Source organism: Nicotiana attenuata, chromosome 10 (assembly GCF_001879085.1).
Source record: "Nicotiana attenuata strain UT chromosome 10, NIATTr2, whole genome shotgun sequence".
NCBI lineage: Eukaryota > Viridiplantae > Streptophyta > Magnoliopsida > Solanales > Solanaceae > Nicotiana > Nicotiana attenuata.
Window position 1 is genome coordinate 20,397,928 of NC_031998.1, and position 24,873 is coordinate 20,422,800.

Here is a 24,873-nt window from a genome sequence, read left to right on the forward strand (position 1 = left end):
ATTCGATGTTTTGATGTTGTTTTGAGCGTTCCGAAGGTTGGAACAAGTTTGAATGATGTTATGGGGTGTGTTGGCATGTTTGGTCGGGGTCCCATGAGGCTCGGATAAGTTTTGAAGGAGTTTTTGGAAGATTTTGCCGTTTTGAGCATAAGCATGTAATGATCCAAAGGTCCATTTTTAGTTCTAGAGATCGAAATTTGATTTCGACACTTCCGAAATTTTGGCAATGAATTATAGGAGTGATCTGGAAAGTTTGGTTTAATTTCATCAAGTCGCGATTGGGTTTTTGACGCGAATCATGAGTTAATTGTTTAACGAGAGAAATGGGTATCACACTGAGCAAATGAGCTCCGAATTGAGTTTCGATTGAAGGGCTATGTTCGTATTATTATTTGTGACTCATAGGAACAAGAATCATCGAATTTCGAGTTTGTATGATGCAGTTAGAGCCTTTTTAGTAAAATTAAAGATTGCTGGTGCATCAGATCTGGTGTGCACCTTTTAGCGACCAGATTTGGCACTTTTAGCGACCAGATTTGGCTTTTAGCGACCAGATTCGGGTGTATTAGTGTTGTTCTGTTTTTTTTGCTCATTTTGACGTTTTTTTTGTGAAAGAACACGGCTTGGGGCGATTTTTGAGCAAGAAATCATGAGCAATCTTGAGGTAAGTCACTTGTGATCATTTCTACTCCATAATATTGAATTATCATCGAATAATCCGACTAGATTACATGTTTTTGAGGTGTAAATTGGGGATTTGGACCTAGGGATTTGAAAATAAGATTTAAAGATTTGGAGGCCGAATTGTTATCGGAATTTAGTAAATTTTTGGTATGGTTGGACTCGTGGTTGAATGGGATTGTCGGATTTTGTGAGTTTCGTCGAAATTCCGAAGCGTGGGCCCGGGGGCCGGGTTTTGAGCCAATTTCGGGATTTTGATGTTACTTGGAATATTTTCGAGTGGGCTTTGCTCCCTTAGAATATTTAATGATTAATGTACTGGATTGTGCTAGATTTTGGAGCATTTCCAGAGGTCGATTCCGTGCGGCCGGAGGCAATCGCGGGCTAGAGTTTGGAACCGGTTCGAAGTTGAGTAATGATGTAATGATATCCTGAGGGTTTGAAACCCAGATTGCACATCGTAGTACTATAATTGAGGTAACTTGCACGCCCGGTTAGTGGGCGTGGGGTAGAGCACCGTTAGGGATTGTGACTTGGTCCTCCCGATTGATGAATTTACTGCGTATTTGACTGAAAAGTTTTTACTTGCTAATATCGTGATTTGGGCCTGATTGGCTATCATTTGGGCTTGTGCCAACTATTTGAATCCTTCGGGGATATTATCGGTGTTCCCTCACTGTTTTGACTTATTCTTGAACTCCAGTCATATTGTTTCTCCACTATTTTACAACTCAACTACTTTTACTCCTATTTAAAAGAGTCTTAAATGAATATTTTAAATGATAATTTTGGCTGAGAACTACTGTTTTAACTAAATGTCGAGGGGCTTGTGAATGATATTCTGACTGAGTGACACCTGAGTGATTGATAGGTCCGAGGGCCTGATGTGAGGGTTTTATATTATGGATCGGGCTAGCACTCGCAGCGATACTTATATGGATCCCGCCTTGCACGCCGCAGCAGTGTATTATATGGATGGGCTGCACACCGCAGCGATTACTATATGAATACTGTTCTGAAAGTGATCTGAGGAGAGAGAGGCCCGAGGGGCTTTGAGAGTGTTTCTAGAGTGAGCCCCAAGGGCTGGTACTGGTTTTGAATACTTGCCCGAGGGGCGAACATATATGTGCGCATCTTGCATATTTATTTGCCTTTTTACGTGTTATACTGTGGTTATTGGTGCCCGAGGGGCGGATTTTTCTGTGCTTATCAGCACTAAACTGTTTGAAATCAATTTTCGTAAACTGTTTTAAAAGATTCATTTCAAAAAGAGCTTTAAATGAGGCCAAGATATTTCAAATATTTCACAAGCCTTAACTGTTTTCTCTCAAAGGTTGTACCCTGCTTCTGTACAGCATATGGTTTGCTTTAACGTGATTTCTTACTGCTCAAGTTGTTATATTTTACCTTTATTACTCACTGATTTGGAAGTACTCCACTTTACTCCTGCACCTCGTGTGCGGTTGCAGGTATTATTCACTCCGGTAGCGGGTATTGGCTGTTTGGAGCAGAGCTGTGGTAGTTTTTAGCGAGGTTGACTGCCAGCCGTTCGCGCCCTTTTGTTTCTATGTTATTCATTATTCCTGTTGTGTATTCTAGACTTGTAAATGTAATTACATTCTTATAGATGCTCATCGACTTGTGACACCCCGGTTTGGGCTTGTGTCGGGATGGGTTCCTTCGTTTTTATCGCTGTTTCCGCATTTTGACTATATTACAGCATATGCTTAGAATTGTAATATTAATTAAATGCTTCGAAAGGGTGTTGCGTTGTTCTGGCTGGGTATGGGATTGGGTCGTGACCAAATGTTGGTTCCCTTGCCGGGAACGTGTTTATTCTTGTTTTGTTGACTCCCTTGCAAGGATATTTGTTGTTTCTTTATTATTCCGCTTATCGGGATTCCTATTTGTGATTGGTGTTGATTTGTATATTGGGAATCGGGTTTGCACACCGCAACGATATTTACTCCCACCTTTCCAAATTAAATGAGGTATTTCCAACTCGGCACAGAAGTTTTAGTAAAAAAAGAAAGACTTTAAAATGTGTAGTCTTAAAAGCGTAGGGGTAATGTTTTTGTGGGGCCATTGACTTTTGGTGTGGTTATAAAAAAAGCTTCTCATTAGGGTAAAAATGGGAGTAAATGAGAAGTTAAATTGAATTATTTCCAAATTTAGAAATGTGTCATTTATTTTGGAACAGACTAAATAAGGAAACTATCTCATTTAATATAAAATGGAGGGAGTATATGATTTGGATCGGGTTGCACGCCGCAACATCACTATATGATTTGGATCGGGTTGCATGCCGCAACAGTTATATTGATTGGGAATCGGGTTGCACACCGCAACAAGAAAGAATAAAAGTGAATATTTGATTCTTATGATGAGAACGAGAGTAAAAGCACGAAGGATGATGCCATGCACTTTCTGCTGCTGTGTTTATTTGTTGTTATCAATTCAAAATGTTTAAAACTGGCTTAATTCTTTATTGTTGTGATCCTTTGTGTTAGAACCCACAATGTTTTCAACACCTCACGCAGTATTTATACATATATATATATATATATATAATATATATATATATATATATATATATATTATATAATATATATATATATTATATATTATATTAAAAATATTATATATATATATATATATACTTCAAACTTCAATAATTGTTACATCCTTAATTCAATTAATTTCTCAATTATATCCCCTTAAACCGTCTGAGATTGTATTTTTCTTTAAAAAAAATTTCTACTAAGTTTTAAGTTATTAACTCTCATGCTAAAGGTAATTATCCATTCAATGTTGTATTTTAAATTAAAAGGGGTACTTTCTTTACTTAAAGGATTTCCAAAGAAAAAAACTTTATCTTTTCTCGCTGGCTTTCCTAATTAGCTTAGAAATTGTAATTTTACTTATATTAGGTAAATGGGACTTCTTGGACATATTGAGTGCATTGTACGGACGTTATGTATTGTATAGCATGTGGATTTTGTTGTTAAAAGTGAAATGGAAAAAATATAGGGGCACAAGGTGCCATGTGTGCTGAAGGTTCGGAAGTTGAGATTATGATATGAGAAACCTAGGGTTGAGATGGTCAGGATTGTGTACTCGACATGATGTGATTGATTTAGTTGGCATTGCCTTCTTTATTTGGATACATTCTTACTTGTCTCTGTTCTTGTTATGTCAGTGTTGATTTACTTGGTTATCTGATTTACTTGGTTATCGTTCGTTACTACCCGTGTTCTCCCTTTATTGTTCCTACTGTTTGTATTTTGATTTCTCTACGTTGTGGGTATTACCTCGTGATCTTTATCTCGATATTTTATTGTCATATCCTGTTCATTTCATTTGACCAGTAGGTGTCGACGACCCCTTTTTCTCTAAAGCGAGATCAGGTTTACGACATTCGGGAAGACAACTCTATTTCCGTTTGGGAATTGGGATTTTTTTTGAAGAGTCGCCACCTAATGATTAAGTGCATTAGGACACTAAGGGTTTTGAATTTGAAAACTAGAGTTCGGGTAAGGGCTAGAAATTATCTCGAGGGGAAGGTGTTAGGCACCCCTCAAGATCCACTAGTGTGGTTCCCGGCCATGCTACAATTGTGACTTTAAATGCAAACAACAAGTAGACAAGCAAGAATTACAAACACAAAGAGGGATTTTCACATAATGGTTGCAAGGGATTAAGGAAATTAAAGAAACTGAATTTTGATAGAGGAAGCAATTTTAAAAGCTTGAATAAAAGAGTAAAAGAGAAATTTTTACATAGTTGTTGCAAGTTAAAAGCAGTTTAAAAACTGAAGTTTGGCAAAAATAAAATGGACAAATAAGGGAAGGGTCCTAGGTTTATACATAATATGGATCACTCTACACAACACCCGGTAACCGTTTATACACGTGGTGTTATCGCGTGGTCATCATATCCATATCTACCCTTTCCCACCCCATTAAGGTATTAAGCGCGAAATGGTATCATTACTTATAGCATGCTATTACCCGTCCCAATCCTATCAATCCCGGAGGCATTTGGGACTTCTAATCCTATCAAGGGAAGGAATTTTTGGGCTTTTTCAAGAGTTTAGAAAGGTAAAAATTCTAATGCGTCAAACAAAACATATAGGACAGTTATGGGGTACACATAACAATTAAAGGCTCACATAAGCCTCCTCAGAATCACGAAAATGTAGTTTAGCATGCCTTACATATACTAATTAGGTCTGAATTAAACTTAAACGTTAAGCGGACTGGTTCAACCCATATTTTTAGACAAGAAATCCGCATTAGGTCCGCCTGGCTGCAATTATTGAAGACTGATGCAGTTACAGCTTTTACCCTAAGGCTTGCCTAGGTGAAACTTATAGACATGATATCTACTGGTTTCAGAAAAGAAGTAAACAGGTTACAGAAGAGTTGCCAGTTTTAACAGAATAATACAAGTTCTGCAATTAATAACATGTTGTTACTGACAGATTACCTTAAAACGAGTGAGGTAATTCAGAATTGATTGACAGTTCCTATAGGCATGTTTTCTAGCGTTGTTAATTTTAAACACTTTTATACACATGGAAGAAAATGCAGAAAACCTACAACATGATATCTAGGTGTTGCATTTTTATTACGAACGTGACATCTGATTGCATTTGGTTATTAAGACCTATAAACATGTTTGCCTAATGAGGAATGGATATGCAACAATCAGAAAGGACCTATAGGCATATTTTCTACATGCAGAAATCTTATAGACATGGTATCTATATGAGAACATGCTGAAAATAGAAATCCTATAGACAGGTTATCTATATGAGAACATGCTGAAAAATAGAAATCCTATAGACAGGTTTTCTACGTGAGAACATGCTGAAAAATAGAAATCCTATAGACAGGTTTTCTACCCGCTTTTGCATACATGGTTACCCTCCCCTTTCTTCACTAAACCCCATAAGTTATTATAAATTATTACAAACCAAATGAATCAGGCAGAAAAATAAAATTACATCAAAAATTTAAGCTCCATCCAAGGAACCTAATTCAGACTCGATATCTAACAATATGATATGAACCAACTTCCGGGGTCGATTTTCGAAGACTTTCTCTTATTTGGGATGTGTCAAAGTTCCAACGAACTTCAAGAGTTCTAGGCAGTGCTTACACCCCAAATGTTACTGCAGAACAGATTAAGGTGCAGTGTGGAAGTGCCAGCCCTCAAGTGTCCAAGTTCGGAAGGAACTCAAGGTTCCCAAAGCAAGGCTCAAAGAGGGGGGCAGGACTTAAGGACTAGGAGTAAGTGTAAGTGCAATGAGAGGGAATAAGGGGGGAGCCAGGGCAGGTTGGTGGTTATGCCTAGCAACTGGGCTGCTGGCACACCCCTGACCAGCTTGTCAGCTCAAAAAATTAGAGAGTTAGGACCTTTTGAAGGTCAGGTTCAGCCATGGACAGCAATTCATATGCTGCCAAGCTATACCTAAACTCTATACACATAAGGGAATAGGGGAATAGGAGATTGAAAGAGGCTAGGATCCAAAGGACCCAGTCTTAATCCATGACAACAACTTTGCATGTTGCCATGTCTTAAAATACAGGCCAAACACATAAAGGGAATGGGGATAGGGATTCATTGCAAGAACAGATAGCAAGACATAAGTATTTATTTTTCTTAAAGATGAACTCTATAAAGCAGTAAAAAGGAAGCTTGTAAGTAAACACATTGTATTTGATGCTTGAATCAAAAGTAAGCCATACCAGTTCAGAAGAACAAGTAGGGAGAAGCAATAGATTTGGGGAAGCCAAATTACAATCAGGAAGCAAGAGTGTGAGTTTTAGAAGAGAGTTGATGATTTTAAAAATCGTCTGTATGTTAATGAAAGAGAAAGGTATTTATAATTGAAAACAGGTGTAGCAAATAAGGCAAGGATCATAGTTTAGTAATAATTAAGGAACTATATACCAATTAAAATCAATCAGCCGATAGACTCCCTTTAATTAAGGAGTCCAAATTCAAACGGTAATGGGCAGAAGTTATTTAAGGAAGGGAAATCAAGTAAATATCTCGTGCAAGGTAGGCAAATAAGGGTAAATACATAGAAGACATTTAAGGTAAAAGTCTAGTGGTACTTGGTTTGTAAAACAAGGAAAAGGAATCAGTAAAATAACCAGTAAAGAATCCCATTGAAAGCTTTGCTCGAGTCAGAAAAGAGGTAAAGGAAAGTTTTAATTTAGGAAAAATCAGTAACAATCAAATAAGCAACATTAAAGGGATTCAAAATCAATTAACAGTTGGCAAAACATTTGAAAGAGAAGTTCTCGTATAAAACACATAGGCATGNACGGACTACGAGTTTTTTTAGTAGATACGCTCATGACCACGTGACACCCCAATGTCGGCGTTTCTTTCCGCACTTTGTATTCAGATTTTCTTTATGAAGTTTTAGTATTAAATAGCTTGAAGTTATCCGTTAAATTGAAATATCGGGTCGTTTTTGGTAAAGAGTCGGCTTGCCTAGTTCCACGATAGGCGCCATCACGACATGATAGCTTGGGTCGTGACACTTGCCTAAGGCCATAGAGAGATTTCTTGAGCTTACATGCCAGAGGAGTTGAAGAAGAAGCAGAGGAGACATCAAGATCGGATGGAATTTTCATATAGACCTCCTCATGGAGATAACCATGGAGGAAGGCATTATTAACATCCAACTGGTACACAGTCCTATCTCTCTTGATGGCCAGAGTTAAGAGGCATTTGATGGTGGTGAGCTTGATAACAAGGGAGAAGGTTTCAGTGAAATCTATGTCTTCCCTCTAAGTATCACCTTAATAACCAACCTTGCCTTGTATCTTTCAATAGACCCATCTGCCCTCTACTTAATCTTATAAACCCATTTGTAAGGAATGGTCTTCTTTTTTGAGAGAAGATGGACAATGTCCCAAGTCTGATTATCCTCAAGAGCATGAAATTCTTTGAACATGGCCTCTTCCCATGAAAGATGAGTTGCAGCCTGCTGGTAGAGCTGAGGTTCGTGCATGTGAGCTTCACTAGAGGAAATCATAGATTTTGTAGAATTAGGGGAGGAGATGACAGCTGAGCGGATATAATCCTTAAGGTGAAAAGGTTGAATGACAATTCTAGTGGATTTTCTTAAGAGATGAGGATCAGAAGTAGTTGAGGTGGAAGTGGGAGAAGTAAAAACAGAAACAGGGGAACCAATAGGAGGTGAAGATGAAGGGAGAAGATGAGAAGTGGGGAAGGACTCAGAATAACTAGTAGAGGGAGTAGCCATATGAGGAGGAGCTGGNGGAAGAAGAAGAAGAAGAAGAAGAAGAAGAAGAAGAAGAAGAAGAAGAAGAAGAAGAAGAAGGAGAAGAATTAGAAGAAGAAGAAGAAGAAGAAGAAGAATTAGAAGAAGAAGAAGAAGAAGAAGGAAAACTATGTTCATGGAATACCACATCTCTAGAATGGAAAACAAAAGAGTTAGACAAATTGAGCAATTTGTAATCTTTCTTCACACATGGATATCCTAAGAATATACATGCAATAGCTCTAGATTGGAACGTATCCCTGCCTACCTTAGGGGAAGTAGCAAAGCAGAGACAACCAAATGATCTTAAATGATCATAGGACGGTGGATGACCATGAAGCTTTTCAAAAGGGGAAAGTTTAAGAAGAAGTGGCGAAGGCATTCTATTGATAAGGTATGTAGCAGTAGGACACATTCCCTCCAAAATTTCAGTGGTAGTTCAGATTGAAACAGTAGAGATCTTGAGACTTCTAAAAGATGTTTGTGTTTTCTCTCCACAATACCATTTTGTTGTGGAGTATAGGGTATGGAATTTTGATTTAAGATTCCCTGGGAAGCATAAAAACTGATGGCTTCAGAACTACTTCCAAGCTCAAAAGCATTATCTGATCTAAAAGTGTGTATTGAGGAATTGAAGTGAACTTTCACCATGGAAGTGAAAGCTATAAGAATGGACAAAGCATTACTCTTGGAGAAAGAAGATGGGTCCAAGTGACTCTAGTAAAATCATCAACCAAAGTGAGAAATACCTAAAGCCATTATAAGTTTTAGTGTTGTGAGGGCCCCAAATGTCAATGTGAACTAGTTGAAAAGGTGTGGTAGAATGAATAGTACTATCATGAAAATGGAGTCTTTATTGTCTAGCCATTGGACAAATTGAGCATTAAAAGGTTGTTTAGTGAATACCTTGTTAGACATAAAGGAAATAGATTGCATCTTATGAAAAGGCGCGTGACCTAATCTCCGATGCCAAAGTAGATCCATCTTATTAACAAGTGAAGTTTGATTACAACTAGGTGGAACATTTACATGTAAAGGTGCAAGAACATTTCATGTAAAGGTGCAGGAACAGATTTATTACATGGAATTGAACCTACATAAAAAAAACAGACTCATTGCAAGTGGCATCAACAAAAGATGATAGAGAAGAAGTTGTGCTGGTAAACAGATCTCCATCTGGATGAAGATAATAGAGCCTGCCAGCAGCCTTACCAATTATCAATGGCCTCTTCAGAGAAGGGCCTTGTAGAGAACAATGGAATTTGATAAGAACTGCAATACAATTCAGCTGAATAATAAGTTTATAAATAGAAATTAAATTAAAATGGAAAGATGGTACTCGAAGGACATTAAGTAAAGTTATAACATGTCTTAGATGTAAGGATCCAGTTGATATAACCTTAACTTTGTATCCATTAGGTAAGGTGACAAGAAATGGTTTGGTTAGAGGCACAACATTGTGAAGCAAATGTTTGTGTAGAGTCATGTGGTTAGTGGACCCTGAATCCAAGATCCAAGGGTTTGGATTTGACTGTGAAGAAGCACACACATGAAAATCTACAGAGTCTACAGCATAGGCAGTGAACAAACCTGCAAAGTGAGCAAATGCAGAATCCTCATCTGGGAGAATAGGTAGAGCAGAACCAGGAGAGACCTCAACTTGTTGAAATAGAGTCAGAAGATGCTGATATTGCTCCTTTGTAAATCCATGAACTGGAGCAGAAATTCCAGGAGGCTGACTGGACCCAGAAGATGGTTGAGGATAGGAAATGTCACCTTGGACATAAGAAGCAGACTTTTTACTGTTGGTAAATTTGAAATCAGGGGAAAACCATGAAGTTTGTAGCATTTTTCCACTATGTGTCCAGGTTTCTTACAGTATTTACAAAATACAGTGGACACGTTCTTCTTGGGTTCAAAGTTCACCTTCTGAGTGAAGTTTCTATTGTTATTGTACTGAGTAAGGGTGACAGAGAAAGAAGCAGAATCTCCAGAGAAAATTGAAACATTGGAAAGGGACTCCTTTAGACTCTCATCCTGTTGAAGGAGAGAGTAAGTCTTGCATAGGAGGAAGAGGGTTCATCATCATGATGAAACTCTTAACAATAGAGTAGGATTCATTCAACCCATTCAAGAATTGGAACAATTGCTGGTCCTCTATAAACTTTAGAAGTGCTCCACAAGAGCACACTAGACCAACATAAGAGGAGTTCAATTCATCCCATAAGCTCATAAGCTTAGTGAAGTAGGTAGCAATATCTGATGAACCCTGAGTGGTTGTACTAATTTCCCTTTGGATTTGAAGGTACTTTGACCCATTTGGCAGACCAAATCTTTCATTAATGTCTTTCCAAACTTCTCATGCAGTCTTAAGACACATGACACTGGTGGCAATTTCTCTGGACACAGAATTAGTTATCCATGCTTTCACCATGTCATTGTACCTTTCCCAGAGAAAAAAGGGGAATCTGGTGGTGGTTGAGGAACCCTACCATCTAAGAGTCCTAACTTGTTCTTTGCAGACAAGGAGGTAAGCATACTGTTTCTCCATAGAACAAAACCACAGCCATTAAAAGGCACAGACACCAGCTAACTACCAGGACTTTCAGACGGATGCACATACAAAGGATGGGATGGATCTATCATGAAGGGAGTAAATCCCTCAGAGGTCGTACTACTAGGTGATCCTACGTTTTCCATAATACAACCCATACAATGAAGTTCAAGTCCGGTAAATTGAGAGAAAATAATTAACAACTGAATTAGCACAATTTCTACACAAGTACACTACATGCAACATCAGATTTATATGATTTTGAAGTCGAACAGGAAGGATATTACCAGCCTATTTCTCAAACTCGAAGAAGAAAAGTCTTCTCTAAATATGAAACCATAGAAAACCGAATCTGCAGAAATTGCTAAGGAAAAACTCGGAAAACCAAACCTCCTAGCAGGACCAGACAATTGAAGAAGAAAGACGAAGAAAGCCCCAAATTTTGATGGCAAAATCGTCGAATAGCAGTTGTCGCCGATCAACCAGATAAGGAAACGAAACCGTTCAAAGCTCTGGGCGAGGGTAACATCGGAATGAAGCTCATGATGAGAGGAATCATAATTCCTGCTCTGATACCATGTTAGGTTGAAGATTAACCAGTTATAGTGGAAAGAGAAGAAGAAAACCCTAGTTAGGGTGATGAGAGAGAGAGAGAAGAGAAATGAGTCGGTCCGAAATGAAGACCGGACCTGTGTATTTATAATATATATATATATATATATATATATATATATATATATATATAACACTAAAATGTGCAAAGAATAGAAAGAAAACCAAAAATACAATTGGGTCGGGTATCCTTTATTGTTACTGGGTTGGGCCCTTTCTTTTAACTGAAGTGGCTGAGTCCAAATCTGGGTTAACAAATCATGAAATATTTGGGTATATATTTAATAATAGGGTGTAAGGACAATAGGTTGCATATAAAGATCACTCAATTATAAATGAAAAGTCTTGTAAATGAATACAGTGATTGACGAATAAGACATCTCAAAAGTCAACGACTATATGAGCAATGGTGATGCTTCTTTCACATTACAACTATGTAAAGGAGGAAGAAGAAGAGAATTCTTAGGGTGTGTTCGGTACGAAGGCCGAAAAATGTTTTCCTATTTTCCCATATTTGGTTGGCTCAAATGTTTTGGAAAACATTTTCCCCATCAACTCATTTTCCTCCAATTGCAGAAAAATGATTTTCCTATCAAGAGAAGGGAAAACATTTTCAAAATACTTTTTCAACCTTCCCCACCCTATTCTCCATCCCTACCAACCCACATTTACACCCTCCACCTACCAACCCTACCCCCGCCCACCCTACCCAACCCCCACCCCCGCCCTCACCCCACCAACCCCTAACCCCCACCCTAAATAAAAATATTATTAGTAGTACTTTCTTTTTTATGTTATAGATAGATTTTTTTTTTCATTTCAACAAATGAGTATTTTCTTTTCATGATATAAAAAGTATTTTCTTTTTTTATTTTAACAAAAGAATTACTTCTTTTCATGATATAGAAAAAGTATTTTCTTTCATTTAAACAAAATGATGAAGTAAAAAATATTTTCTTTTATTTCAACTAAAAGAGTATTTTTATTTTCATGAGTTAGAAAAAGTATTTTCTTTCATTCAACAAAATGACTAATCTCCTTTCATGTTATATAAAAGATACTTTCTTTTTCAACAAAATAAGGTATTTTCTTTTTAGTTATTAAGCTCAAATTTTAACTTTGTTCTTGTGTGAAAAAGTGAAGTAGCACATTAATTCCCTTGGGTTTGTGTGAATTTTGAAAAGAGTAATTAAATTTTTGAAGAAAATAGAGTCCAGGGTAGGTGTGGATGTAGAGGGGAGGAGTACAGGAAACATGTAAATTTTGGGGAAGATGAGTTGAGGAGAGTAGCATAAAAAATTATTTCTCTAAAAATATTTTATATTTTCTAACCAAACACTAGAAAATATTTTCCGGAAAAAGTTTTCCACTCACCAAACCAAACAAGGGAAAATAAGTGACCAAACCTCTCATTTCTAGGAAAACATTTTCCATGAAAACCTTTTCCTTCGTACCAAACACACCCTTAGCATAAAAAAGATAATGAGGGTAAATTTTGATAAAGTTAATCACGTCCGGTATGTCAACTTGTTCTATTTCAATCCTTGTCAATGGCCATGCAGTATTGAGAAAATAATATTCCTACTTATAAACTCACCATGTGAACTACCATTCATTATTAGCAGCAAGAAAAAATATAGTAAAAATAAATTTCATTAAAATGCAAATGGACCAATCAATTAGTAGAATTTGTTACAACCCATAATCAGGCAAACCTGAAAAAAAAAGAACATTGCCTAGGGAGGATGCAACTAATTAGTGGGAAAAAGAATTACAATCAGGAAGACATGTCTCATTACTAGTGCACACACGAATATTATAAGAAATCGAACACTCACATTTAGAGAGAAGAAACCTAACTATACTCACCAAAAATAAAATAACTCTAAGTGACACTCTCATCAGTAAGTATATGTCTAAAGCAAAGCATCATCATCAGGTCCAGCAAGAATTACCTGCAATTTCAAAAACTTCAGCTTTAGCATCTCTAGCGCTTGAGGGGGGGGAGAGAGGAGCAGTTGCAGATTCAGGATCGCGTAAATCAGGATCGCAGAAAATTCATGGACTTTGGGATAGAAGCGTAGTTGATTTTTATAACTAACAAGGAAAATTTGCAGCTCAAGTTGAAGAAACAAACAGAAGCTACTTACATTGCAGTCAATGGCATATTTTCGAGCTACCATAAGGGCGCCATTTCTTTCTTTCTCTGATTCAAATACTAACACAAAGGAATGTCCTTTCCTTGGTTGCCAAAACAATGACTTTGCTGCAGAATTTCCTCCTCCTCTAAATCCACATAGCTGAAATCAAAAGGATTTTTTGGGATATTAAGACATGATTGTCACTTACTATTGGGAGTTAACAATGAGAGAAATTGTCACCAGCCATGAAGACAAGTAAAGAAAAGAAAATCACACTGCTGCGACATCAAAGTCGAGATCTAATGGTAAAGGGACATAATTGAAAGAATGTATGAAGCTCATATAATAATTCAACTGGCAACCGGCTACTGGAGCATGAACGAACTACTTTCTAATTACATTTTCACCTAGTACCTGCATAGACCCAGAGTATGAATCTCTAGCTTTTGTAATCCATCCTTTGCCCAATTTCAGCTTCGTTTTCCCGACATGAAAGCAGTGTGCAGAACGTGATGAATAGTTCCGTCCATTCATCTGTGCAATTACCACCTGAAAAAAATTGATAATGTGATTAGCATAAAATAGCTAACTTACAGACAAGTCCATTAATATTATTTAATCTCTAATGTAAATGCTTGATATTTATGGAGTGTGCATATAATATAGTGGAACGTAGAGGTGAAACTGTGTGACGTATTCCCAATGCAAAAACTTTCAGGATGGTATAGATCCCAAAGCAAATGTAGGTATGAACCTAGAATGCTCAAAGAAGTGGACGAGTAGAAGCCACTGAGGTGATTGCAAAAAGAATCCCATGATATTGCAAAAGTTGAATCATGATTGAACAGAAGTTTGATATGTAATAGGCTCTAGTGTCACATGATTTTCAAGATGAGAAAAACAGGGAAGATTATGGAGTTAGACAGAAAGAAAGAGGGTAAAATGTCTCAAACTATGGGAAATGAATCATGAGATATTTCTTTGCCCGTGGACAGAGCAACGGATTCAGGGGCTCCTCAAGGTTTTGGTATCTTCAACAATGCTATAAAATATAGTTATCTACGTTTTACTCCTCGGTTATAAGTTTTTTTATACATATTGATGTTGGTCATGAATATCAAGTCACCTTATTGTTTTATACTTCTCCCATAAAAAAGATCTAAAAATTAGACAGTCACTGCTTTTTAGAAGATTGAGGTGTTGCAGCAATGTCAGTTTCCTATCTAGTCCTACTTTGGTATTTTCACAAATTTAACCCAAGTTAAATGTACTACAGTTTCTTTAGTATCTTAAGCAACTAGGTATTAGCTGAAGAATTATATGAGAAAACTTACACTGAATTCAACGTTTGACTTCCGCAAAAGTGTCTCGACATAGCTCCCCAATCCAGAAGCTGTAAGAATTGAGTTAATAGAACTCCTCATTTTCTTCATCAACATTAATAATAAATAAATAAAAAGAGTAGCCCGGTGCACTAGAACCAGAAAATATGGGAAATTTTTTTATGACAGAGCTACCTTTAGAATGAACATTAAGATGAAACTCATAAATGGGGATAAACATGGTCCAACACCAACCTGGATCTATAGGAGCAGTAGTTGTCAATGAGACTTTTTGGCCATTTGAAACTATATCAGCTTCTAAAAGTCTCCCGACATCAATGGGTTCAGGAGCATAAACAAATTTGTCCGCACCTGGTACAGTGAACCAGTAATTATTCAACAGCAAAATTGATGCAATGAAGTAAGGATGTTAAGCTTTCACAAGCTAGTTAGATATTTCAAAATTGGTGGAGCTAAAACAATGGCTAAAACTAAATTAAGATATATCTCTGGTACAATCAAATTTATCATACAGCTCCGTCATGGTATGTTCGAACTTCAGAAGGTTCTTAAAGATTTTAGAGGATGCTTACAAAGTACCAGTACACATGTTGTACTCTAGACATAATATAGAGCCCTTGTAACATATACTAACATTGTATATGTTGAGATGTGAATGAATTTCGAGATATTGCTGGATGTATTTGCTTCCATTTTGAAGATATACAATTTCAAAGGACTCATATTGTGACTCAAGAACTTGGAACCTTTAGCCATTTTGAATGAAGACTTAAAATGCAGAACGGAAATCAGAGTTAATACCTACAATAGGTTCCCTTCTACTGCATTCAGATGATAAGCGATACCACTGAATTGAACATTTTGAAATATCTATGGCTTCATCTGAACATGACTGGATTCTTAAAATACAGCCTAACGTTTCAGAACCAGTGAACTCATAAAATTCAGATTTGTTTTGCCCAGCTCGTCTGCTCATTGCTAGCTGCAAACAATGAGGAATCATCAGTTTTCCAAACAGAAAAGGAGCAGAAAGGTAAGGATATAAATGAACAGGCTCAAATGTTTGTACTCTAGTTCATTTGTATGCACATTACATTTAGTGGCTAGCAATCTAGTTGAATAAAATGGGTCTGAATAAACCGGAATACATACAGAGGACTCATATTAGTGGATTTATATTACCGTTTCTAAATAGTTAGGTCGAGGTGTAGTTGATTGTTGTTTGATATATATTTGAAAGTGATGAGAGACTGAATGTAATAAAGGAAACATCCAGCAGTTAGTATTAAGTGTACTTTCTGGCTTATAGCTTGGTTTAGTGGAATAAACACATCAGGAAATATAAGTCATGGGAGTTGTGTCCCACATTGGTGGGTAATATAGTCTTGGACAATCCTCACCTCATGAGTTAGCTTTTGGGGTTGAGTTAGGTCAAGGTCCATTTCAACATGGTATCAGAGCTAGCAAAGGTCCTAGGTTCGAGTCTCACCGCCACCCAATATCAAAAAGAATTTCCACGAGCCACCGCACGTGAGGGGGCGTGTTGAAGACATAATTAAGTAAACAAAAGTGTGTTCTCTCTAATCGCTTAAGCTTTTAGATGAAATGGTAAAACACTTCAACACGCTGGAAGTGGCAGGATAATGACAATTGAGGCTTTGTAAGACAAGCAAACACAACTGATCTATTCAGTGTTATGCTCAAATTCTGAAAGAGAATATCATTCGAGATAAGTTTTATAATTCTAACTTCCGTATACTCCCAAAAAAAAATGTATGATACTCTTCCAAGTTCACTGAATCATTAGATCCTACACACGAAGGATACCTCTTTCTGAAGCTTAATTGAAACAGTAGACTTCTCCCTAATCTGGATTCTCAAAGCCCTCAGTTCATGTTCCATGTCCATCACCTAAATAATACAAAAAATGTTGTTTTCAAGTCAATAAAAAAATAAGATAGAAAAGCTGAAAGTTGTATGAACGAGACCAATGAAAAAACTACAGATGGATCACAAATGGAAAAAGGAACAAATAATTTGCCCCTGCAGTCATAAGAATACTTTTTCTATAACTCAAGCACCATATAACAACAAATTAGGTTAAGGTAAAAATTACAAAGCATACCTTACTAGGCTGATGCAACAGTTTTATTCTTCTAGCTTCTTGAACCTCTTCCAGCAGTCCCTCTACTTCCTGGCAAGGACAAGTGTTAGTTCCATTGGGGAAAGAAAAACTTTTTGCCTTAATGAAAGTCAAATTCTTTTGTCTGTAATTACCATAATCAACTTTTGCCAAGAAAAAAAGAAGCCATAATTTGGATATCTAAAGTAGAAAAGCAAATTCAAATGCTTTTGTAGTTCTCTACACATTGTGCAAGGCAAATGTGGACCATTAGCAAGAACAGGTGACGTTGCTGACCTTCAACCCACATGGACGTCAAAAAGGGCATCAATGATTGAGAATTTAGTACACTTTCTTCAATTGGTTAAAACTCACTCTCTCTCTCTCTCTCTCATTGAAGGATACAACCTATATTTATCGCGTTTATAGACACTATTCTTTTCAGTTCTATTAGTGTGCTCAAGACCGTAAACTGTTTAGATAATAAGCATACAAGGAGTTATTTTTGACAAGTTTCGGGATATTATATAGAAAAAGTCCGGTCAAATATAAGCCTTTGAAGTGACAATCCAAAAAACAATTTAAGCCTTTGAAGTATTATATTTTTTGATAAGATAAAAAGAAATAATAACAACAATTCTAAGGCCTGTGTGTCATTCTTAGCATTAGTATTAGTATTATACTTGTATTTTCTTATTCCTCTATCTTTGTTATTACACGTTCTGCCATTTGCTTCAGTTGCCTTATTACCTTGTTGTTGCTATTATTTATCGCTTCCTTTTCACTATTACTTAAGCCGAGGGTCTACTAGAAATAGCCTCTCTATCTTCATAAGGTAGAGGTAAGGTCAGTGTACACATTACCCTCCCCAGACCACACTTGTGGGATTACATTGGATTTGTTGTTGTTCTTGTTCTTTCTAAGGCATATCATCAAAATTTTGGAGCAGATCAAGAACTAAGACAAACTCTTTTTCCCTTAATGAGTTTGTTATATTAAATGTAACCCTAAATAAATGAAGTGAAAGCAGAAGAATGAGTTGGACACTAGGACTACTGAGCTAAAGACTGATATCAGTTCACTTGCTAGAGACTGATAGAAAATGGGGAGACAAGAATGGGTTCCTCGGGCTTGCTTTGGACTAGAATTCATGCACCTATGAGTATTAGAGTTCTATTTATCCAAAGGCTTCTCTTAGAAAAAGGCGTCATATCATCCTTTCTACATGACTCGTTATCATATTTCATCACTGAGTACCTGTTCCAGGAACTGAAGAGCTCAAAAAGTAGAAACTAAAACAAGAAAAAAACCACAGAAATCTGTAAGAAATGCACCATAGTGCACCAAATTCAGTTTAATTATGTTTTACACCAGAGATGACTTGCTTAAGATTTGTTGATATAGTGCTTATCATCTCTATAAGATAACTGTCTGCTCTCAAGCCAGATATACTGAATATACACATGACTTTCTAGACCAAGATGCAAATGAAGCAATTGCTAATATATGGTAACTCTGTTTAACTTTGGATGAAGAGCTTAGTACTTTTAGTACTGCACAATAGGAAACTTCCAGATAGTCTGTGCCTCTGCGGCAACAATGCTAATCCTTGTAATAGAAAATATTTTATGAGGTAAATTCTAGAAGACAAACTTACTTCAAAGAGTCAATATAAGAGCAAGAATATGGAAAATAAAAGGATATATCAAATAGAAGAGAAGAATGGATCAATGTTTGGTAAGTACCTGCTTTGCTGAAGTTGGGGAATTCCTTTCTTCTTCGTCAAGAGCCTCTCCAATTCTTTGCACGACTGATCTGGCACTCTCAATTTCAGCACAAGCAAAAGATCTTTCTTGGTTAACCAATCTTTTAGCATCCTCTGAGGCCTGTAAGAGAAAGACTTTCAGGCTCTTCTTTTCCATTGTTCTTTCGCATACAGAAAAGCACAGATATCAGAGATTGAAGACCATAGTTCAAAAGATATATAAATGAAATAGAAAGGAGGTTCAGTACAATTAGGATGGCAACGAAGACAAATCCTCCTAGATATCCAATTAACATGCATATCCCTAAATTCAAGCTCTGCCCAACAAAACTGGTAAAAGAAAAAGTAGCTAAAACTATCTATCTCTTAGACAATTCTATATCTTCACCGCCAAAGAAAGGTAGATATAGAAATTCCCATTCTCACATTTTGATCCACAGATACCAAGGAAAAAGTTGAATTGTTTTATCATCTTGCAAGTTCAACTACATTCTGTGGAAAAATTCGACAACAATCCATTTTTAATATATTCTCTCCAACATAAGCACTGGATGAACAACTTAAATGGAAGCCATTAGAATTAGACGTTTGGATGAATTTATCACTCTTTTAAATTTATGTCATTCTATGTTGCATTAATGGAGGGGACAAATAACAAACCTGCTTGAGAAAGTTCACAAGCTTTTTCACTTCAAACTTCTCTTGAATCAGCTCTCCCTCATTTTGTGTCAACTTTACTGCCAAAGCTTCCACCTTAATAAAATATGTGTGAGGCTTTAGAAAGATAAAAAATTCCGCTAAGTAAACCAGAGAATTTTCAAGTATATATCTGAGAATATTTCATGTTTTCATTACAAATGTACAAAGAATCAGTGATTCAAGAGTAAAAATTTTGTGATAGTATTAAAACAAAGGCCCAATGGATGCAACTTGGCATGTAACTAATCTAGGAGAAAGCAGAGTATCAGCCAAGTATAAATTGGTAAAGTCCAAAAGTCTTGTCAGAATACAATGTATTAACCTTCAGATGTCGCTAGTACTCTAAAAATTTGTGAAACATAGCATACAATACTTTAACAGCATTTGACAAGTATATGTCAGTGACATTTAGCTATTTATGTACATCTTTTTATACACAAAAATAACCATAATATTAGACTATGAAAAACCACTTGGAAGTAAATTGATGAGTTTATATTGATTCCACTAGCACTTTAGGACAAGCATTTGGAAAACCCGAAGAGGTTTCAACAAGAAAGTGAGTGCATGCTCATTAGACTAGTTTTTTCTGCTCCGCATATTAATAAAAGAATCTTGTAATTCTCATATGTTGCATCTTTTTAACATTGTTAAGAGATGTATGACGATGCTTCAACAAACAAGCTAATACAGAAAACAGATTCTCTAATGCTTTTCTAAACCATTCGGGATTATATACCCTTCAATCTGAACATCATTGAGTTGTCATAGATGCATCATTCCTTACTATTTCTGTTCTAATCACAAATGAATTACATCTTAGAACGGGAAAGCCAGAGCTCATCTTAGCATGGTATGCTGACATAGTATATGAATACCCAATAGATATGGTTCCGTGTAGCTAATTACTACCTGACGTGGCAAAAGAGTTGAAGCAGAATTACTATTATGTGGGATAGTTATTGAAGAAGACTAACCAATGATATAGCAATTTCAATGTCCTCTTTGTTTAGTCCGGTCAATCTTCCTTTGAGAAATTCTAATGAATCTCTGAGCTTCTTCAAAAGGACATGTCCCTCGAGGGAAGGTACCTCTCTAATTTTAGCCTGGAAAAAGAAAGGCTCAGTTGTATATAATTCAGTTGTGTATTGAGAACGTCATAAAATATATGTTTATCTCAAAGACCAAAAATGCAGTAAACAAGAAAAATGTTGTCTAGGTCTCTTTGCTAACTCTTTTCATCTCTTCTGTTCTGCATGATGTAAAAGGCAAGTAGAAGTATTTAAAATCAGATGGCAGTTGTCGTGCAAACAGAAATATGTACCTCATTAGACAATTTAGCTGCAGCTGCCAAATTCTTGTCAAATTTGCTAGCAAGGTCACGAACAGAAAGGCGGTTGTGCTGCTCGGTCAGACGAGTTGTTTCTTCCTCGACTACCTCCTTTAAAGGCGGGCCTTTATCATCCTCCTTTGTCTCCTGTAGAACCTCAAAGTTGGGTCCTAGCTTATATTTTGGAAACTGGTTATTGGCTAAGCTCACATCTGTTGATACTGACTGAACTGTCTGCATCCGAGGCTCATCTACAAATTCTGGACTGACCTTTGTCATTTGACAAGTTTTATCTGTTCATCAGGATACAAAAAATTTTTATATCCATACAGACATCAGCAGAGATCAAAATAAGTAAAAGAAAGGCTCCAAAAAAAACAAATAGCAGCCTAGTTAGTTCCTTTATGATTTTTTTTTAAAAAAAAAACAATGCAGTAGAAGGGAAGAGAAAGTACAGATGAAATCTCAGAATACTCTTTCAGTAATTTGTGAAAAACCAACACACTACTTTTTCCTAAATTGAACATCTCTAACTACACCATCCCACACCCACCCCCTCAAAAAGGGGAACTAAAAAGATCATATTTGCATTCCTTTAAAATTATAGATGACAGAATGTAATTAAAAACAACAATCTTGAAAACTAAGCATAAGCTTTAGAATATGGTATTGAATATTACTATCAACAGTCTTCTTTCACAGGGAGTACATAGGCATTTCACCAAATATAGGCCTGTAAAACCAAAATAAATGGTAATTGCCTAAATCTTTGTAGCAATAGTGGAAAAGGATAATCAAAATTTAGCAAAACTACTGATGCTGGAATGAATACTAAGTTGACACAGAAAGAAACCTCCAACTAGAGATCTTATCAGCATAAAGTTACACACAGAAAAATAAAAAATAAAAAATATAGAAGGAGGTAATTTAGGATTTTGGTGGGTTAAAGGGGGAGCAACATAAAGTTTAAAGGCTGCAATATACAACCAAAGAAGGAACAAAGCATATTTGGGTTAAAGACATAATGATAACTGCTGAAGTTAGTAATAATTGTATTTTGCAAATGCTTTCTTTTGAAGATCCATCATCAGCAGTGGAGAAACAAGAAAACTAACAATTCTGATCTAATAAATGTCATAAAAGAAATTGGCCAAAAAAATTAAAGACCATTTTCAGAGAAAGTAAAGGAAAAAAAGGCAAACCTCAGATTTTACCTTTGACAGCCAAAATAGATGAAAAAAGTGAACTTGTATAGAATCAAATACTACTGTAGTAGTACTTTTTGAATATTACCAAAATTTGCTCTTTCCTTAATTTGTAGTAAAAATTTCTTGAGAGTGGTGATTCTTCAAATAGAGATTTTGAAGATATCTAAAGTTAAAGTCTTTACACATGCATTACCAAATTTAGAAACAAAATTTCATGACTGATACAGACATTTCATTAACCCTTTTTTTTTTTTTTTTTGAGTGTATAATACTACATTAGATGAATAAAGATAGGAACTTTCCTTAATAAACATGCTTAAGAAGCAAAATTTAAGGCATGATTAAGTAAAGAACATTCTCTTCCTCGCCAACAAAGCAAGCAAAGACCCAACAAATAAAATAAAATAAAATAGTTAAAGAGAAGTTTCATGCATTAATAAAAGGAAAAACAAATGGCAGAACCCCAGATGAATAAAACTAAAGAATGAAGCAAAAAAACTGAGAAACTGGTACTACTTACATATTACTGAGGAAATTATGCAGATGAATAAAACATGATATTATTTTTGTTCTTGAAATGAAGAACAATAGTAGTACTTAACCAGTAAAGTTGTTGAGAGAGAGAGAGAGAGAGAGAGATGAAGAATGGGAACAAGTGAGAAGAAGAATAAGAGAGAGATGAATGGGTGCTTTTGTAAAAGCAAAGTGAAAAAAGAAAAGCTTCTTCTCTTCCGTCTGGCCCTCACTGTTTTACCAGACTTCAGTTTCCTCTCTCTCTTTCTAGTCTTCTCACAGCTAAGCAACACATTTAACAGATATACTACAAGTAGTTTTTTTATTATTTGGAATTCACTAATCCCACTAATTTACATTAGTTATAAGTTACGGGTTCGAGCCGTACAAGCATCCTCTATAGGTTACAGATTCGAGCCGTACAAGCATCCTCTAATGTCTGTACTCCTTTCGTTTCAATTTATATAAACTTGTTTGACTGGACACGAAGTTTAAAAAAAAAATGAAGACTTTTATAATTTGTGGTCCTACAACAACAACAACCTAGTAAAATCCTACTCGTGGGGTCTGGGGAGGCTAGTGTATACACAGACCTTACCCCTACCCTGAAGGAGTAGAGAGGCTGTTTTCGGATGTAATTTGTGGTCCTAAACAAGTAAAAAAAAGGGGCCCAGAATATTTGTGTGGTTATAAAAGCTTCTCATTAAGGGTAGAATAGTAAATTTAAGCTAAATTGTGTCCAAATTTAGAAATGGATCATTCTTTTTTGATCGGACCAAAAAGGAAATAGATTTAAATAACTGGAACGGAGGGAGTATTAGGATGGACTCTTTTTCAAATCCTGTATAAATGTCGGATGCTTTGTGCACTCCTACCTTAATATTTTATATTAGCATGTGGCTTAGGGTTTATTGCTTATTTAAAGGAAAGGCTTCCTACAAGAGATTTGTAATTTTCATGCCTTGAATTCAAATTTCTGATTAAGGAAAGGAGAAATCTCGTCCATATCATCACACCCTTAGGTGGTATACTATAAGGTTTGATTATATCCCCATACCATAATAGGCTATGGATATCTCATTAATTTAGGATAGTTTGATTTAGAAAAATAATTTCAAAGATTCTTTTTAGAAAAGCAAAAACGATTTTGATGGTAAGAAATAATGATCCAAAATTAAGATAAAAATATTTTTGAACAAATTATGTTGCTTTATATTTTCCAACTTTATTTTTTGAAATGAATATTAGAAAAAAGATTGATCTTGGTTTACTTCTTGCAAAAATATTCTTCCTAGAAAAATAGTCTTTGTTGTTTTCATCATTTAGAAAAAGGGAGAGAAAAGAAGTTGATATTGATACATAAAATAATATAGAAAATTAAAGTCTTGTTGTAAGGATAACGATACCTACTCCAACAAAGGCAATTAATTTTATTTTTTTTAAATTGTTAAAAAGGTTTGAACATATCATCATACCAAATTCTATCGAAAAACTAATTTTGTGACATGACTCTTTGTTAAGTTCATAATTTCTAAGGCTAATGATAATAGGTGAATTTGACTATAATCACGCACCGAATAACCACTTTCTTGTGAACTTTAATGTGGAAAAATGACAACAAAATGCTCTTATTGGTACTTTTCATGATTTGCAGGTGATATAGGTGTAAGGAAAGCTAAGGAGCAGTTTGGAGTCAACTATTGATGAAAAAAAAAGCTAATTGTTGCATTTCCCAAGTGACCCATTCAAAACAGGCCAAATTGCCCGGATACAGGGTCTACCGCGGTTCCACCGCGACCGCGGTGAAACCGCGGTGGAAGGTAGTCTCTGAACAATTGAAGATCCGCGAGGGTATTTTACCGCGGTTCTACCGCGATCGCGGTAGAACCGCGGTGGACACAGAAACTTCGGGGACCAAAGTGTAAAACACGGGATTTTTAGACCTAAACCCTATTTTAAACACTAGACTTCGCCCAAGAGAGGCAGAGATTGATTTTTTTAGGTTTCTTAGCAAGGAGAACAATTGTGAAAAAGTACTCAAAACATCTTTCTTCTTTTCTTTTGATTTTATGATGAATTCAAGTTTAGTTTATTCTCCCATAACTATGAGTAGCTAAATTTCTTGTCTAAGGCTTTGATGGAACCTATTGGGTGATGAACTTCTTGTTTATGTGAATACAAATTGCTAGTTTAATCTTTATTTGTTCAACTTCGTGTTCATTGTAGTTAATTGACAGGATCCTCAATTAGCTGTGCCTATTTAGTGTGCATAACTTGGAAAAGAGTGCATATTTAGGGTTTTGTTGAACAACACCACTCCTAGATTATTAGAGGAATCTATAATTGCGGGTTTAAAGGCGGGATTAGGAATAACGAAGCCTTGGGTGCAATCTAAAGTGAATTGTGCTAAATAAAGCAAGCTAGTGTATCTCGGAAGAGTGCAATAGTAGATTACTGTGATTACTCGGGAGAGATTTGCGGTAAGATTAGGGTTCATGATTGATAGAGGTGTGTGGGTGAATTTGTATGAGCATAAACAGAAGGGATTCCATCAATAGGGGAAATCATTGCCTTAACTTTTTCTCATAATTGTTTACAA

The 24,873-nt window shown here is 36.0% G+C and overlaps 2 protein-coding genes across 3 annotated transcripts; both read right to left on the minus strand.

The window, feature by feature from the left end:
* LOC109233628 lies at positions 7,550 to 9,836 on the minus strand. Its single transcript, XM_019399507.1, has 4 exons — positions 9,387 to 9,836; positions 9,096 to 9,275; positions 8,491 to 8,704; positions 7,550 to 7,980 (listed from the first exon to the last, which is right to left on the minus strand). The coding sequence occupies exons 1-4, from the start codon at positions 9,834 to 9,836 to the stop codon at positions 7,550 to 7,552; spliced, it is 1,275 nt and encodes a 424-aa protein (XP_019255052.1).
* On the minus strand, positions 12,789 to 22,546 carry LOC109233128 (stomatal closure-related actin-binding protein 3-like). 2 transcript variants are annotated; one of them, XM_019398899.1, is made up of 14 exons: positions 22,282 to 22,546; positions 21,234 to 21,286; positions 20,548 to 20,846; positions 20,201 to 20,329; positions 19,185 to 19,277; positions 18,505 to 18,645; positions 16,763 to 16,831; positions 16,465 to 16,548; positions 15,439 to 15,619; positions 14,872 to 14,988; positions 14,629 to 14,687; positions 13,709 to 13,843; positions 13,304 to 13,453; positions 12,789 to 13,108 (listed from the first exon to the last, which is right to left on the minus strand). In XM_019398899.1, exons 3-14 carry the CDS (start codon positions 20,830 to 20,832, stop codon positions 13,070 to 13,072), a joined length of 1,482 nt encoding a protein of 493 aa, XP_019254444.1. In that variant the 5' UTR covers positions 20,833 to 20,846; positions 21,234 to 21,286; positions 22,282 to 22,546; the 3' UTR covers positions 12,789 to 13,069. The 2 variants fall into 2 exon arrangements, with proteins under 2 accessions (XP_019254444.1, XP_019254443.1); XM_019398898.1 differs by lacking the exon at positions 21,234 to 21,286.

Excerpts from the sequence above, each read along its gene's own strand:
- LOC109233628 (XM_019399507.1), bottom strand. The coding sequence starts at position 9,836 with ATGCTACAAACTTCATGGTTTTCCCCTGATTTCAAATTTACCAACAGT. Across the intron at positions 9,276-9,386 it reads CTAATGGATACAAAGTTAAG|CTGAATTGTATTGCAGTTCT; the intron begins GTTATATCAACT and ends CTTATTATTCAG. Across the intron at positions 8,705-9,095 it reads ATGCCACTTGCAATGAGTCT|AGTCACTTGGACCCATCTTC; the intron begins GTTTTTTTTATG and ends TGATTTTACTAG.
- LOC109233128 (XM_019398898.1), bottom strand. The coding sequence starts at position 20,832 with ATGACAAAGGTCAGTCCAGAATTTGTAGATGAGCCTCGGATGCAGACA. Across the intron at positions 13,454-13,708 it reads CATACTCTGGGTCTATGCAG|CTATGTGGATTTAGAGGAGG; the intron begins GTACTAGGTGAA and ends TTTTGATTTCAG. Across the intron at positions 13,109-13,303 it reads AATATGCCATTGACTGCAAT|GTAATTCTTGCTGGACCTGA; the intron begins GTAAGTAGCTTC and ends TTGAAATTGCAG.